The 18277-nt window shown below is 34.8% G+C and overlaps 1 protein-coding gene across 4 annotated transcripts in view; it reads left to right on the forward strand.

Annotated features, from left to right (window-relative positions):
- BRINP3 (BMP/retinoic acid inducible neural specific 3) overlaps positions 1 to 18277 on the forward strand; it is a 338781-nt gene that overhangs the window by 203100 nt on the left and 117404 nt on the right. For all 4 annotated transcript variants that reach the window (XM_010974025.3, XM_010974027.3, XM_010974026.3 and 1 more), the window contains 2 exons: positions 8907 to 9012; positions 14141 to 14377. In XM_010974025.3, the coding sequence (XP_010972327.1) occupies positions 8907 to 9012; positions 14141 to 14377 (343 nt within the window). The remainder of the gene's footprint in view (positions 1 to 8906; positions 9013 to 14140; positions 14378 to 18277) is intronic.

Raw genomic sequence — 18277 nt, forward strand, 5'->3', positions numbered from 1 at the left:
GATCGCAATTCCTAGAATGAACAACAAAGAAAATAAAATCATTCTTAATGTTTTACCTCTTCTGTTGACTTTCATTTCTAAGATAAATGTAACAAACGCTGTCTCATGTTACATCTATTTTTTCTATTGAGCAACAGAAAAGAACCCCTGGCGCCTGAGTTCCCTAAAATGTAATTTTTCAGGTCTGGGGGAAGTGGCCTTCAGGCCCGCGGTGGCACTAACGAGTGCGGTGGTGGCGTGATAACTCTTGCCGGGGTGCAGACGGCGTGCCGCAGCCCTGAACCGGATTGCAATCTGTGTTTGTTGCTTGTAGCTGCCCTTTGTCAGGGAAGCTTTATTTTGTTCATATTAATATTAAATACATCAGAAAGCTCTTAGCCCACTGTGGTGTAATAACAATATCCCTTTAGACTTCATGTAATGAGGTACAAGGTTACCGCTTATGTACCATCACCAGTTAAAGCTATCACAAGTGTAGCTTCTAGAAAAATATCAGTTTTCTAAATGTGTATGCACGTAGTTAGAAATCTAATGAAAGCTTTGTTTTGTTTTTTTTTTTTTTTTGTTACAGAGTTTCTTGCAGTTGCTGTGATTTTAACCTTTGTGTTATTTAAAAAATAAATCAAAATCACATATCTGTAGGAGTGAGCTTATAGGTTTGGCCTCTCCAAGACCAACCAAGTACCACACATTTAAATTCCATGGTAACCATGTTTTATGCATAAAGGCGTCCTGATGGTGTGTGGCAATCTTGTGCTGACTAAATTGTGTCCAGTTCACCTTATTCTGTGTCACATGCAACGGACACTCTGAGAGCCTGAGAACACGCTTTTCTGGCCTCCTGTGCAAACTTTTTATTTTCACGTGTGCTCAGAGGGCACACACAGCCTTTCTCAACAGGTTTACGTGTGGGTGTTCGTGAGTCGTGTACATGTGTATCGTTTTGATTGATGATAACTGATAGGGTGTGAAAAACAGGTCTGCCAGAGTAGCTGGGCCTGGGCTCACGGCAGCGGGTACAAGTGGGAACTGCACTGAGGCAGTTGCTCTCCGAGAAGACGTAATCTGGTTTGTCCCTCAATTAAATGTCTGTCCTGTCTTTTATATAAGTCTCCTCAAAACTTAATAGTTTATTTCACATCTTATATTTTATCTGCATTGTTTCTCATTCCTTACGATTTATGGCTATATTATTTATGTTCTACGTGTTTCACGGATATAATACGTAACAATACTGTTTATGCGTATACACTTCGTTCTCATGTTTCAAGTCTCTTCCCATCGAAGAAACTCTAGATTGCTTTTCAAAATACAGTCCTAAAAATGAATGATTCTGATAGCTAAAAGTATGTTATCTATTGAAATTATGGGGGATATAACTAGGGGAAATCATTTTTAATATAAAGTCATTTGCATAGATAAATAACTCAGCAATGGTATCTGCGCCTTTACATTGAACTTAAGTTTGATTCCTGTCTGATTATGCTTTTCATGTGAAGGTATGAGTCCTCTGAGCATCGATTATATATCATGTACTATTTTAAACTTCCATTATATTGTTGGAGCAGGTTCAAGAAACAGTGACAATGTCAGATATATTTTAAATCATGATGTTAATCATGAATAATGCCCTGAGTATACTGTGTATTGTTGTGTAGGGATGCAAGAGAATTAGCATTGATACCCTCTTGTATTTTTCTCTTGAGGACATGCAACATTTTATATGTAAATTTGCACTTATCTTACATTTACTGTAAGTGATAAAAATAATTTAAAAAAATTAAGTCTTTGCCACTCAAATATATGTATTCTAATATGAATATTTTCTGTTTGTATGCTTATTATAATTAACAAAGTTTGAAAATTAATTTCTAATTGAATATTAAGCCCCAGAAATATTGCAGCACATAAGGAACTGGAACTGTGTTGACTAGCCTTTTGACATTAGGTGCTTGGTAAAATTTTGAAATGAAAATTAATAACTGTCAGAGAAAAAAATGATAACAATACCTTTTAACTCAATATTTACATTTGAAAGAAACATCATCTATGTATTTAATTTCTAATTATGTACAATTTATTATGAATTATCATATATGATATCATATGTAATCAGTATCTTATGATACAATATCATGCATACTTAAGTATAACATATATTAGTGTATCTAAAATTTATATAGTTACTCAATAAAATTATGTCTAAGTATCATATATGCTATAATATCACATATTAATGATACTATATTATACTGTATATAAAATTTCACATAGTTATATGTACAAATTACATATTCTTTATTATCAACATTTCTAAAGCTTTTTGCTAGTTTAATAGCTTTAACCACATGCAATGATGAAAGAGTCTATACGTGCAGGAACATAAACAAGCAAACTGTTTTATGACAGAGTAGAAACTAATAAACACTTGTATGTTACTTTTTACAAGTCTGGTTTGGAGTAATTATAGTTTATAGCGGTTATATTTCAAAGCATTAATAAATTAGTACTTAGAATAAAAGCTAACTGATTTGGCCTTCATTCAAAGTTATATTAACCAGCACATTCATAGCAATATTTATCGTTCATGAGAATGACCCAAGAGACTACATCATTCTCATTGACTCGTACATCAGTCTGGATCAATTAAATTGTGGTTTATTGTAATTTTATTTCGAGAGAGAGAAACAGAGACAGAGACAGAGGGAGGACAGAGAGAGAGATTGAACCAGATTGATTAAGGCAAGCAAAGTTTCAAAAACCGAAGTATAGAGCTTGGAAAGCCAATCTGATGTTTGGAATGGGCATATGACCTGTAAGTCAGGCGGCTCAGGACCCAGTTCCAGCTCTTGTTTCACTTATTTGATGTGGAGCTAGCTCTGCTGCGCCCTCCCTAGGTTCCAGGTACCTCATTTGTGTAATGAGCTGGTGAGGCTGGATGATTTCTGACTCCTGAGAGCTCTGAAATTTATATATGCTGGCACTGCTCCATTTTCTTCAAGTGGTTCTCAAAAATATTAAATAAAGTACTTTTAAGTAAAAATTTCTAACTAAAATTAAAATATGTATCCACCAATTTGGTTCAGTTATTGAATTTATACCATATGCCAGGTGCCATGTGTAATTGTGAATATGACGTTTCCAATTAAATAAGTAAAAAAGACAAGGTAAACAGATGATTTTAAAGAAATTTTACAAGTGCCATAATGAAGCATAAAGAAAACTTTATGGTAAGAAAAAGAAATGATACTAAAATGTCTTAAGGGTTTTAATTTTCTAATTCTTAGGATATTTACTCCTTTAAATAATTTTCTCCTCTTGTTTAAAATGTCATTGCTGTCACAAAGCTTTCCAGGCAGACCTATGGGGTCTTTTTCTGACACCATTATCATCATTAGGGTTTCTGTTTGGAATATATCTGTATCTCTGTCTATCTGTCTGTCTGTCTATCTATCTATCTATCTACCTATCTATCCTGTTGAAGTGCAGACAGTTACAATGTGTCAATTTCTGGTGTGCAGCACAACGTCCCATTCCTACATATACATAGATTATATTTGTTTTTATATTCTTTTTCATTAAAGGTTATTACAAGATATTGAATATAGTTCCCTGTGCTGTACAGAAGAAACTTTTTTCAAATATATTTTTATATTGTTTGGAATATTAATTATGGAAATTCAGTAAACTCTTATCTTTTTAATATCAAATACAATGATTGATTTGCAAAATATTTCAAAACCTTTTAGCCAAAGTGAACCTAAAATTAATTACCATTAGGAAAAATTGAATATTTAAATAGTTTGCTTATGTAAGCATACTTTTTTATTGTTACCTATAGATGAGTTTATTAGGAAAAGGCTGATTTCTTTTTCTCAGAGATAATTGTATTTGGGGGGATTATGAGTATCTACAAAGTAAAAATAAGATTGATGTATCATTTATATATCTGCAATTATAGAATAGGCATAATTGTAGCCTTGAAAGAAAACAAAATAAATATGATATTTTAAGATGATTAAAAGGGGATTTGATCTGATTAAGCAAGCTATTATATTAATAATCTAAAAATAAGTCGTTTGTTTTTCTTAATCATTCAGTGTCAGCTTTTAGCACTTTCTTTTTGCAAAATCGTGTTAGAATAATAAATTTGAAAGGATACATGTGCAAAAATTCAACCTAGTATTGTGGTGTAGGTAGATGACTGATGGATAGACAGCTGACAGATAGATGAATAGATAGATCTATATAGATGTAGACAGAGATGACGTGGTGCTGGCCCTGATATAATTCATGTGGAGAATAAATATTAGCCAATTTTTAATGGTAAACATTTTACTGATACGTAACATACATAGAAAAAGTTACACAGCCATAGTGTTGAGATTGGAACACATTTGGGCCCACATTATCTATATAAAAAATAGAACCCTACCAGAACGCGGGAAGTCCCCCTTACACCCTCTCACCATTCCATGTATTCACAGAGAATGACCACCATCCTGGTTCCTCTCTAGTAAGTGGTAGTGTTATGATGGTGACCTGAGCATTGTCATTTAAGTCTATTTTCTTCAAATTATATGACATTATTATTTTTTGCCTGGAAATATTTTAAATACATAATATCTTGATTTTTATTTTATTTTATTTTTTTAAATTGAAGTATAGTCAGTTTACAGTGTTGTGTCAGTTTCTGGTGTATAGCGTGATAAGTCAGTCATACATATACATACATATATTCATTGTTATATTCTTTTTCATTATAGGTTACTACGAGATATTCAGTATATTTCATTGTGCTACACAGTAAACGTTGTTGTTTATCTTTTATATACAGTAGTTAGTATCTGCAAATGCCTTAATTTTAAGATGACAAATTCTCTGCCAGTACAGCTTTCATTTAGGAATGTGGTGTGTTTTTGTTTGTTTACTCTTTTTTGTCCCACTGTTTTTATTATTTTCTTTCTTCTTTTTTTTGCTTGAGATAGTTTTTCTTCAATTAATTCTTGCTGAATTACTTTTATAGCTTCAGTGCTTTGCTGTGGCATGATATCTCCTTAAGAATGTGTAAAACTCAGGAAATTTGATAGAAAATAACAGATTTTATTTCCAACTGACTTACCTATACTCATTTTATTTTAACCTAAATAAACTTAAATTTATACTATTTGTTTACATAATTACTTCCAAGTCAACTCTTTGAATTAGGGGGTTTATTTATTTTTCCTTTATTCTCTGTAAAATTCTCCAACTGTAAAAATAATGGACAGTAGTTTAATGAAACAATATAGCAAGCATATAGGAAAAGCTGAAATGAAAACACAGGCTTTTTTTTTTTTTTTTTTGCCATTTCGCTATACTTTTATACCCTCTCTGATTTTTAACAATATATTTAAACGCAATTCACATAAGTTATCAATTAGAGAAGAGTGTGTTCTACTTTGAAGACAAATTTGTGCTAAATACATTTTGAAAAGTTTCGATTTTACATTCCACATCTGGTCAAACCATAACTTCCATCCATGTTCACTCCACACCCTCCTTCAAATTCCCAGCCCCTCAAGCACATTAATTTTCCTCGTGACATTCAGATAAAACCATGAATCAATGTAACACTCCAGAAAGGACATCATTTTGTAACCTAAAAACTATGTTCCCTTATTTCAAGATCCTCTCACTAAGAGAAAAATGAAAACATTAATAAAAACATTTTTCCCATTCTATATGTCATTTCTCAAAACACTGAGTGCTGTCAGCCCTAGATTGTTTTCAGTCTTAATCATTTTTATGTTCAGTTATTGAATAACTCTTCTTTTGTTATATTGTATATGGAGACCCCTAAATCAGATGTTCATCTATCATAAGAGGAACAAAAGTTCAAGCCATTTGTGGTACAACTACGTAATTCATTTTTGGTAGAGTTAACATCTCTTTAGAAATGTTTATATGATAAATTAGCTTTTAGTACTTGTTTTCATTTTTATTCCTTTCATTAGTATTGAAAAAATAAGTATAAACACATTTATTAGTGCTGACATGTAGAGTTCCTAAAATATAATACAGTTGGAAAAATAGGTTTGCATCATTGAATTTTACGTTAAATCAGGCAATGAGTCAGTTGTGAATGATAAAGAACAAAATTAAATTATCAGTAGGATATACTATATTTTTCTTATTGTATACAGTGAAAGGTGAGGGAATAAAATGATCTACAGATACAGAGATAGAGACACTCAAACTCTCTCTGAATTTATAACACTATTACTTATATCTCTGATTGTAGTCTCAAGAACACAGTAACTGAATATAAGGGACTGTCTGTAACAAGATTAAAATAATATCGTAACATTTATCCTCTTTATACAGTTAAATGTTTAGGATATTGCATACCAGTTTCTAAGATCACATATGTCAATGAGTGTGTGCTTTAAGCCACTTTTATTTAAAAACTTTCTTAAAATGATAAATATTGGCATTAGTTTACATTAATTTGGTGTGTATGCACTGGTGTATGTCATGGGGCAATAGTTAAGCTCCTTGATCGGTCAAAATGAAGATGAAAATTATCTTACACTCTAAATATTTCCTTTGATGCCTTTAATCTTCCTTTTACTCGTTTGTCATTACTCATTTCTATTTAAATATTAAGTATACATATACATGCACGTACATTTGTGTGACACATATCAACATCAGAAATTGTTTTCCTAAACAAAATAAGGGATGTTCCGTGTCACCGTTGGAGGACAGTGGTAGAGGCGTGCACAAAGTCGCGGGGGTGTTACAGAAATAGTAAGCCATTGTCCCAATTGTTGCTATGTGCTCATAGTCAGTCTTGGTCACTCTAAGGGACTTGTTGTTTTGAAAATGTGTTGTCCTGATACAAATTATGCAGTCGCCCAGTGCATCTGAGCTGACCTGTCCATTGCCCTGTTTTTGATTGTCACCTGTAAGTTTTTGATGCCCAGAGTAATAATCCCATCTTTGATGTAACGTCTGAGAATTAGATCTGCATTGTCACTTCTTCTGCTGGCTATTTCCAACCAAGTGGGATTCAATGCCGAGTGCTCAAGACTAGGCGTCCTTACATGCCCTTCAGTGCAGCTTCTTTGGCCCGTGTTTTAATGCCACCACTTATGCTAGAAACTCCCGTTGCCTTTCCCTCCCTCCATCATGCACACTTCCAGGGTTTCATAATCTTGCCGGTTCTGTTTCGCAAAATCCATCTTCTTTGTGTAAATCATATTGCCACTGCTCCATTCAGGCCTTCATCACCTCAGTAATGGCCTAGTGGCTTTCTTGGTTTTGATTCCCCCTCACACCGTCCTCTTGTCTTTGTCTTGATACCCCTGGGCTTATACAAGAACATAATATGTGCTGTGACTACTTCAGTGAACAGATGGGCAGCGTTCCCTGCACTTGGTGGAGCTTGCATTCTAATGAGAAGTGTCAATAATAATCACGATAAATGAGTAAATTATATAGCGTGTTAGAAGCTGATAACCATCCTGGAAAAGGTAGAACAAAGCAAGGAGCCAAGGAAATAATGGTTGAAAGAGGGAAACGTGGGAAGGTATATTCATTTAAAATAGGTTAGTCCAAGTAGTCTGGAGAGAGTGACATTTGAACCAAAACTTGAAGAAAGTGATGGAGTGAGCTTAGAAACGTTTTGAGGAAGAGCGTTCCAGATACAGGAACAGCAAGTCAAAACTCGTGAGACAGAATAACTAGTATGTTTGGGGAACAGCCAAGGAGCCAGTGCGCTTGGGGTGGAGTAAATGAAGAAATGGGGAGCGGTGAGTTCAGAGAGGGAACAGGGAGCCGGGAAAATACGGCATCTTTTTAGTCCTAGAAATGGCCCTGTCTTTTACTGGAGTGAGAGGGGAAGGCACTGTGGGGCTGTGAACAGTGAAATGAAATGGTCTGAACAATTTTACAAACCATTCTGGTTCTTGAGAATATCTTTTTAAAACATAAAAATGATTACAACACTCCTCTGCTTGAAGATATGTTTGATTTTATAAAAAAAAAAAAATCCTCAGGATAAATTTCTGGTCTGACCTAATCGATTAAACGCCTCTTCAACTCCTGATACTATCCATCTCAAGGCACCTGTGGCGGGAAAAAAAATCAGTCTGCAATATGTGATTCCATAATTAAGTGCTATAACTGGGCACTGCAAACTATAACTTTCTGGAAATGGCTAAGTAATATAAATGGAAATCATTAAGGACTATTTTGTTGGGCATTTGAACATGAGGTTAATGTTGAGGACAGGGAAAATCAATTAGGCAAAGGGGAGAACGGTGGGATGGGAAGAGCGTTGTATAAGCAAAGGTATAGAATGAACAAAGTCCACCTGGACCACAGGCAGCCTGCCTGCTGGGGAGAAGGGGACAGATGGAAGCCAAGCAGATGAGTTTAGACATTGGTAGCACCATGAAAGAAGGGGGAGTTATAGATTTTTAAGTAGAGGAATAAAATAATAAAATCAGTCTTTAGACAGTAGCTTGGCAGGTGGCTTTGATTTATTGAGGAAAAATGAACAAACACAAAACAATTCTCATATGAGTCAAAACTTGCTCTCTGCCTAAAGGAGCATGCTCTGTCATATCTTAGGTGAAATTAGTGACCTTATATGAATGATGTTGTTGACCAAAGAGGGCTTCCATTATTTTTTCTGAAGATTGATGCCTGGCCAAAGGGAAGGAAATCAAATTGAAGATAAAGGGAGTTATTTGTCTCCTCTGTGCTTGGGTGTGTGTGTTGGTGGTGTGTATCAGATCCTAGACCTTTTAGTAATGTTTGTGGTCACATGTATAATATCAGTGTGTGACAACTATATTGAATCGAAAGAACAAAGTAAAGCCTGGTGTATATAATAAAGTTGATGTTTTGGTCTTCAGGTAACAGAAACACGGACGGGTCCCCTTGGCTGCAGTAACTATGACAACCTGGATTCTGTCAGTTCTGTTCTGGTTCAGAGTCCTGAGAATAAGATTCAGTTGCAAGGTATGTTGGTAAAATTTCATTAATTCTCTATGAGCCTAGATGACAGTTATCCAGTTGTGATTTCTTTCTTCTTTTTAAAATAAGCTGTATGTGCAGCACTAGGCTGTTAAAATTCTTATAAAAGGCTAATCCTTATTTTGAACTAATATAAACAGTCGAGACCAGATGAATGAAATGTTAAACTTCACTACACTTCTTAAATTGAGAAATCTGTAACAATTGAAAATTGATTGTAATAATATTTTTCTTTTATACAGTAATCATTGTGTCAGTAAGTAGCAATTTATCCTGAGGTCTGCCAGATCTTTGACTTTTTTTCCTTATAGATTCTGATTAAAATTGTAACCATATTTATACATATTATAATGTGAACTGTTGACATTTTAAAATACAATCTAATATGATAGTTAAGGCTATGTTTTTCTTCTGACAAATGTGTACCTGAAAATATATTAATAAAATATTTATATTTGCATTATTTCCATTATAAAGATAGATTATGTGATAATGGTGGTGATTTATTATCTTCATTCTATTCCTATATTTTGTGAGATAATTCAATAGAGGATTTTTTTAAGTAATAATTTTAACAGATGTATACTATATCCCAGATTGTTGTGGGTGTGTGTATTAGTCATTTATACCAGCAGGGAAAGCTTATGAATCCACACATTTTAAACAGGTACTAGTTGAACAAGTTCAGAAGTGCATTTGTGGTGAGACATTGTCTGTATTAAGTTGGCTGATCAAAGGGTGATTTTTCATTCTTCTTTAGTCCACCTTTTTAAATTACTTAATTCAACCTGTGTTTATATTATTCAGTTTTATATAAAAATGCTTAAAAGTTTTAGAAATTATTCCATTTTTTCCTCAAATTTTCAGTCTTGGAAAGTGTAACAGCATTGGGTTATTTAAATTTACCCTAAATAATAAATGAATTTCATTCATTTTGAATTGTATAAAAATTATAGAAAAAGTGCTTAAACATTTTAAACTTTAAATGCTATCCAATTGATCACTGTCAGTTTTAGATTTAAAGTCACTGAAATGTTGTTTTCTAATTTAGATAGAAATGCAGTCTATTAATATTCCTGGTAATAGAAGAAAATATGTAGGGACAGTGAAATGAAGCAGTGACTTCAAGAATAGAATACTCACACACACACACACACACACACACACACAAACACACAGTTTGCTCATTTATTGTGTTTAAAAGATGATATTGGATGCCAAATTGCAAAGATTAGATTCCACTGGTACATTTAGATACATGATGTAATATCTTTAAAAATGTAAACATGTATAAGGCAACAGATGACTTACTTCTGGTCTACTTAATATATGATAACAGTTTTAGACGGGAACTTTATCATGTTCAGGGCAGCCCTTAGTTTTACGCACTGCGTTAGGTAGCACATGAGCGAAGCAGCACTGAGGAGCACTGGTCAGCTGGTCATTGTCACTTTGTTATTTGTTGTGCTAGAACCTATATTTGTGAGATGGAAATTACAATTGATCTCTCAACAATTTCTTAAATTTTTAAAATATTTATTCAACAAATATTGCTACTTTCCATTTCTCCTCTCATTCTGGAGTTCCAACTAAGTGTATTTTTATACCTTTCAGTCATATCCCATATATCTTTTCTGCTGTTTTCTGTATTTTATATCCTCTTGTGATTTTATTATTCTGTGTTCAATAATTCTTTTCTGATGTATTCCAGTTTGCTATTTATCTCTTTAGCTGTGTCTAGTCTGCTGTTAAATCCATCAGTTACTTCATAACTCTAATTTATCTAATTTTATTTGCAGAATTTCCACTTGGTTATAATTTATAATTTCCAGTTCTCTGTCAAAATTCTCTGTTTTGTCATATAATTTTTGATCAGGCAATTGAAATTAATTTATACTTCACATTTTGGGGACGCTATATAGTTCTTGCTTATTTACATACTCATTATTTTTTTTACTGAATTCTGATGCTGTGCATGAAAATTTGTACAAATAGTTTAAGGTTCTTGATTATGTTTTCTTTCTCCAGAGAAGATGTACTTTTGTTTCCGATAGTACCTCAATCTATTTTTAATTGAGCCATTTGAAAGTATGCTTTAGACCTGGTAAAGCTAATTTTTGTTTGTTTGTTTAATTACTTTTTGGGTATATAGCCCTTCTTGATTCCAACAGATTCTGGAGAATTTTCTATCTTTATTATGGTTGGTTCAAAACTTCAATTTGTGCTTTGCTAACTGGGCAAAACTCTGAGACAAAAGCTATGTTCCAATGTTTGGTTCACTCCCCACAGATTCTCTTCTTGCCAGGGTAGCTTCAAACGTCCTCACTTTCAGTGGCTTTTAGATCCCTTTAAATAGATTATTTTTAATATATTCTCTAGATTTTCTAGTTGTCGCTAGTGAAAAGATTAGTTAAAAAAAATAGTCCTCCAATACTGGACACATCCATATTTTACTCTGTGGCTTTCAGCTTGTAACCTTGACCTGTCTCACGTGCTCACTTTCATGGTGACCCCTAGGCGTCTTTGAACTCAGCTCGCCTAGCCTTGTCTCAGCACCGAGTACTTCTCTAATAACAGTCTTATCAGTACTTCAACTCTGTTGTTTCTCTACATTAAAAATACCTATAGGACAGCCCTCAGTCCCTCTGAGCTGTCTGGCAAGGCAATCGAAGCTTTCTCTCTTGGCATCAATTATTGCTCACGTTACTGGTCTAGCTATAACATTACGAAATTTGGAGTGGTCTGTCCCTAGGCTTCTTTCCAGAAAACATTGTTATTTTTTAGTGTGGTTTTACAAAGTGTCAGTTTCCATTCTTTTTTTTTTTTAAGAAATAAGTAGATAGATAGGTGGATAGATAGAAGCAGAGTTAAGACAACAGAAATCCTTGCATGTCTAAAACTGAACTCATCATTTCTTGCCACCAGTTATTTCTCCCTAAATTACTTTTCCGGCCTTCACTATTTCTGCAAAGACACTCTGATTTTTACAAATTGAAAATTGTAATGCAGTTATTTGGTTTATGACATTTTAAATGTTACATAAATTCTTATTTTTTTTTTTTTTTAGTAAAACTGAGGTTGAGATAATCAGTGAGTTCCATATATCTGGTCCACACACACTGCATACTGTTAACGGAGATGTTTTAATAAGTAAACGCTGCTTCCTGAGTCTCATTAACAGAAACTCTGACTTAGTCTGGTTTCTTTTTGTTTGTTTGTTTGTTTGTTTGATAGGGGGAGGTAATTAGGCTTCTTTATTTTTTTAGTGGAAATACTGGAAATTGAACCCAGGACCTCATGCATGCTAGGCATGCTCTCTACCACTGAGCTATACATTCCCCCTCCCCCCAACTTAGCCTGTTTTTAACATTAAATAGGGGTATTTTCAGAAGAAGTCACTAGATATTTCTGAAGTATATGCAGTAATTTGGTGACCCACAAGACTAGACATTTAAGAATATTTATAGCTTTGTCACTGTACTTGTCTAAAGACTCATTTGTCATAGTTCACCTGCCTTCCATCAAATGAAGTCCTGTCTAGTAGAGTCCCACTCCTGTCACCTGTTGCTTTTTCACCATTTCCTTAGTTTAGATATTTTTAGTCTCTGTCTAAACTAATCTTTTCCCTTTATATTTTCTACTTCCAAATAAAGAACCACTCAGAATATCCTGCAAGGTTAAACATCATTTTAATACGAGTGAATTAATTACATACACTTAACCCTGATATAGGAACCCCAATAACATTTATTTTTCTAAGCAACTCACTCATTGCCTTCTTATCGTTCATGTACATTGAAACAATACTAATACTTGCTATTTTCAAAAGTGTATTCCATAGTTCACTTGTGCGTGATGTTAATATATTATCTTATGCCACAAAATACCTCTCCTAATATTGAAAACTAACCATGTGTCAAATAATGTTCTAGTCCACCTTTTTTTTGAAAAGTTTTATTAATCTCATGAGCCTAATGTAATTGCTTTGCCAATTAATTATACTTAGGGCAACACATGTTGCTCAACTCTAGTAGGTATTAAGTGTGATTGTAGAATATTATATACCTCTATTATATTAAATTACTTCTTTTATTTTCTTTAATAAATTGCAAGTACTTTTAGGGCAAGGAAATGTCTCAGCCATCTTCATAGTTGTACTTTACCTAAAAATTCTCTTCCAAATAGAAGGCATTCAATATTTATTTGAGGTGAAATAAAATATGAATAATAAAGTAAACATATAAGTGCTAAGAGTACTTTTCTTGACCAATCTATGGGAGAATTAATCTGAAAGGATGAGATAAGTATAATTGTTAAGATATTTACAAAGTAGATTTTTTTCTTAAATGCTAATTCATGAATTTTATTAAATTAACCTGATAGATAATGGTCATGTCAAAAAATGATTGTTTTTGTTATAAAGGAAACATGTAAAAGTTGTAAAACTCAAATTTTGTAGTAAACAGCAATTAGATATTTACCCAATTTTCCCTTACTTTTACATTTATTTTTACCTACTGATTAGTTTGAATATTTAGTCTTTTGACTAGATTTTTCTAAGTAGCAAGAAATACTAAAATGTAAAACTAGTAGAAATCCCAAATACTAATTTTATAGGCTTACTTTCATTTTTGATATTTTCTTGAGTTAGCAACTGGACTAAATTTGCAGGTAGAAAAGCAATATACTGTATCACTAAGGCTGTGAAATGACTAAGTCAGTCTATCTGATAGTTTCCTTGTAGTCAGTCGAAGTGATCGTATGGAAAATAGGCTGATACAAAGTTATGTTGTTAATGGCATGAGAAAAACATTACAGCAACACTGCAGAATTCTTTTGCCTATATCCCAACCCTTTGTATTATGATATTTATGTAGGTGTGAGCTCATAGTCTGAGGGTAAAATGAAAATATTGAAAACTATTTGAAATCAAGTGGTGGGAAATGAATGTCTACATCTCTTTTCTAACGTGTAGGGAATTAGGTTCTATCTACATTGTATAAAACAGCCAAAAATTCTGATCAATTATGTCAAATAATTTGAATATTGTACATAGGTATTATACTCTTTTCTTTATCAAAGTGAACTTATTGTTCTTTGTCTGTTCTTGAAGGGCTGCAAGTACTCCTTCCAGACTACCTTCAGGAGCGTTTTGTACAAGCAGCTTTGAGCTACATTGCTTGTAATTCAGAGGGAGAATTTATCTGCAAGGACAATGACTGCTGGTGTCATTGTGGTCCCAAATTTCCAGAATGCAACTGCCCCTCCATGGACATTCAAGCCATGGAAGAGAATCTTCTTCGAATAACTGAAACCTGGAAAGCCTACAACATTGACTTTGAGGAATCAGGTAAGACATGTATTTTAATGTAACCCTTTTAAACTTTTCCTCAAAAATCGCTATACTGAAAGAGTATTTTACTCTTTTGGAAGAAATTCTTACGTACTTGGAATGAATTTATTCAATTTATTCTTATTATTGTTTCAAATGGACATGTGTATTGCTTTTATTACTGGCTATTCAGTATTTTTATTGAATTTGATTTGTATTTCTCTAATAATTAGTGATGCTGAGCATCTTTTCATGTTCCTTTTGAACAGCGTTATGTCTTCTTTAGAGAGATGTTTTGTTAGGTCTTCTGCCTGTTTTTTGATTGGGTTGCTTTTTTTTGATATTGCATTGTATTAGCTGTTTATATACTTTAGATATTAAACCCTTATGGGTTGCATAACTTGAAAATATATTCTCCCATTCTGTAGGTTGTCTTTTCATTTTGTTGATATTTTCCTTTGCTGTGCAAAAGCTTTTAAGTTCGATTGTGTACCATTTAGTTTTGCTTTTATTTATTATGTTTTCTTTTTACCTTGGGAGACTAATCTAAGAAACTATTGCTATGATTTATGTCCCAGAATGTTTTGCCTAAGTTCTCTTCTAGGAGTTTTATAATGTCATGTCTTATATTCAGGTTGTTCAACCATTTGGAGCTTATTTTTGCATATGGTGTGAAGGAGTGTTCTATTTTCATCGATTTCTATGTGGCTGTCCAGCTTTCCCAACATCACTTGTTGAATAGACTCTTTTTTCCATTATGTATTTCTGTCTCCTTTGTCATAGATTAATTAACCCTACATGTGTGGGTTTATTTCTGGGTTCTCTATTCTGTTCCATTGATCTATATGTCTGTTTTTGTGCCAGTACTATGCTGTTTGATTACTGTAGCTTTGTAGTGTAGTCTAAAGTCTGGAAAGGTTCATATTGTAATTCTTCTCTTGTTCATTTCTTCTTTTTCTTTTTCCTTTTGTGGTTTGATAGCTTTCTTTTGTATTATGCTTGAATTTCATTCTTTTTGGTTTTTGTGAATCTATTATTTGTTTTTGATTTGTGGTTACCGAGGAGTTTAAGTATGTTGACCCATAATTATATCTATTTGCTTTAAACTGATAGTCATACAAGTCCAAACACTTTCTGAAAGATCTACATGTTTACGCTCCCCTCCTCCATATTTTGTGATTTTGATGTCTTATTTTAGAATTTCATGCTTATCCTTTTGCTGTTAAATGTAGTTATGGTTGCTTTTACAGATTTTTTGATTGTTTTAAAATCTATGCACTGGCTTATTTAAGTGATCTTCAATCCTTTTATATATTTGGTTTTCCTACTGTGATTTTCTCTTTTCAGTAGATTCCTCCTTCTTTTTTATTTAGATAAGACCCTTCAATATTTCCTTTAGGGTAGGTTTAGTGTTCTTTAATGTAAATTCTTAATTTTTAAATTTTAAATTCTTTAATTTTTGCTTGTCTAAAATATTCTTTCCTCTATTCTAAATGATACTCTTGCTGGGTAGAGGATCCTAAGTTGCAAGTGTTTCCCTTTCAGGACTTTCAGTACATCATGCCACTCCATTCTGGCCTGCACAGTTTCCTTAGAGAAATTAGCTAATAGCCTTATGAAGGTTCCTGTGTCATTGGTTCCTTATTTTTCTTTTGCTGCCTTTCAAAATCTTCTCTTTAACTTTCGCTGTTTTAATTATGGTATGTCTTGGTGTGGGTCTGTTTGGGTTCATCTTGTTTGGGACCTTCTGTGCTTCCTGTACCTAAATATCTGTTTTCTTCTTTAGGTTTGAGAATTTTTTAGCCATAATTTTTTCAAAAACACTTTCAGTTCCCTTTTCTCTCTCTCCTGCTTCTGGGACCCCTATTATGATTAGGCTGGAATGCTTTATATTACCCCATATATCTCATATATCACTTTCATTTTTTAAAAAAATGTATCTTTCTGTCTGCTGTTCTGATTGGATGATTTCCATTATTCTGCCTTCCAGACCACTTATTCATTTTTCTGTGTCATTTAGTCTGATACTCATTGCTTCTAGATTGACTTTTATGTTGACAATTGAATTGTGCAATTTTGATTGGTTCATCTTCATAGTTTCTAGTCCTTTGTTACAGTGATCTACATTTCTACTGATGATCTTTCTTAATTCCTTTAGTCTTTTTATTACTTCCTTTTTGAACTTGTGGTCTAGCAGACGGGTGAGGTCTGCTTCACTCTTTGTTCTTTCAGGGAATTTCTCTCGTTCTTTTAGTTAGGAGTAGTTCCTCTGCTTTATCGTTCTACTTAACCTTCTCTATCTCTGTAAATTTAAGGGAAACAGTGGTCTACTGTGGTCTTGGAGGAGTGTTTTAATGTAGGAATGTCCCTGTGTAGATTGTGTCCAATATTTTTAGTTCAAGGGCTGGTTTTGGTATGGCATATCTTTCCTCAGAGTGTGATGGCTGTTATCACCTTGATAGGGGATGTGATGGGTGCTGTGGTGTTTAGAGTCTGCACTGGATGTGAGGCGGGGCCTCCTCTTTGCTCCGTGGCTGTCACTGCCCCATCAGGGGTGGGTCTACGTCCACGCTGGTGAGAAGCCCTGAGGGTTGGGTCCATTCAGGCTCCATTGCCCTTGAGTGCATTCCCTGCACCAAAGGGGGTGATTGCTGAAGCAAATGAAGCCTGTATGGTCACAGAGACTTATGAGCAACCAGTGTAAGCATCCATGGTTCTGCTCAGAAACAGCCTGAGGTCATGTCCTTTCCTCCATTGTGTTTGTCCCAGATCTAGTGCAGTGTTGTGGTGAGGACTAGGGACTAGGCTGAGGCTGGGGGGTTGGGGGTTTGGGGTGTTGGCTGCAGGAATTGACATGGCTGTGCTATCACCTGGGACTTGGGCTGCCTCTGTGGCCTACCTTTCCCAGGACCTGTTCACCCCAGATCTGGTGTTAAGCTGTGGAGCAGAGTTGGCAGAGCTGAGGCACCCTTACTCCTGCCTAGGGCTTGACCACCCAAGAGTCAGTGCTTAGCTACTGGGTATTCTTAGGACATCGCCCTGTGCGCAGACTGTCAGCATCTGCCCAGCTCGCCCCGCACCCCCACGTGTGTGCTGACACTGGTCTCTGCATTTCTGCCTGGATCACACCCCCAGAGCTGTGGTCTGTCTCTGGGAAGCTAGACCAAATCTTTGCCCTGACCTCTCACCAAGCTGTGGTGTGGAGTGAGCAAGGGCATCCGCCCCTTCATATTGGGAAGCACAGTGAGGCAGCAGCTGCCAATGCAAGTCTCTCTCCGCTCTGATTATTAGCAAGCCAGCAAGTACGCACTCTGCGAGCAGAGTCTCGGTTTCTCCAGCCCTTCTAGCTGTCTCAGTGGACATCCCAGCAGGCAAGACCGCTCTAAAGGGCAAGGATCTGCCCATGTGGACCTTCTCTTCCTTACAGATCCCTCCTGGAGGGCCTGTCCTGACCTGATGCCTTTTTTTTTCCCTTTCTACCTGGCTATATGGGGGTCTTTCTCACATCTTTGATTGTATAGGAGATCTTCTGCCAGTTTCCAGTTAGTTTCTATGAGAATTGTTCCGTACGTAGATACATTTAATGTGCTTGTCGGGGAGGTGAGTGCCACGTCCTCCTACTCTGCCGTCTTGGTCCCCCTCCTATCCAGTGTTTTACCAAAAGCACATATGGTACTTTGTGTATCTCTCTCTCTGGAACTTAGGCTGCTCTCAAGCTGACTTATTAGTCAGTTATAACAAGGAAGTCCTTATCTTTCTCAGTACAGACATTACCAGCTGATACCTCTGATGCCTTTCTGGACTATTCTCATGGCCTCTGAGTTCCACTGATGAGGCAAGATACAGAGAGAAATTATTTTTTCTTTACATTAAGCTGAATCTTATGAATGTGCACTTTCATATAACTACTTCTTTTTG

Source organism: Camelus bactrianus, chromosome 23, assembly GCF_048773025.1.
Source record: "Camelus bactrianus isolate YW-2024 breed Bactrian camel chromosome 23, ASM4877302v1, whole genome shotgun sequence".
Taxonomy (NCBI): domain Eukaryota; kingdom Metazoa; phylum Chordata; class Mammalia; order Artiodactyla; family Camelidae; genus Camelus; species Camelus bactrianus.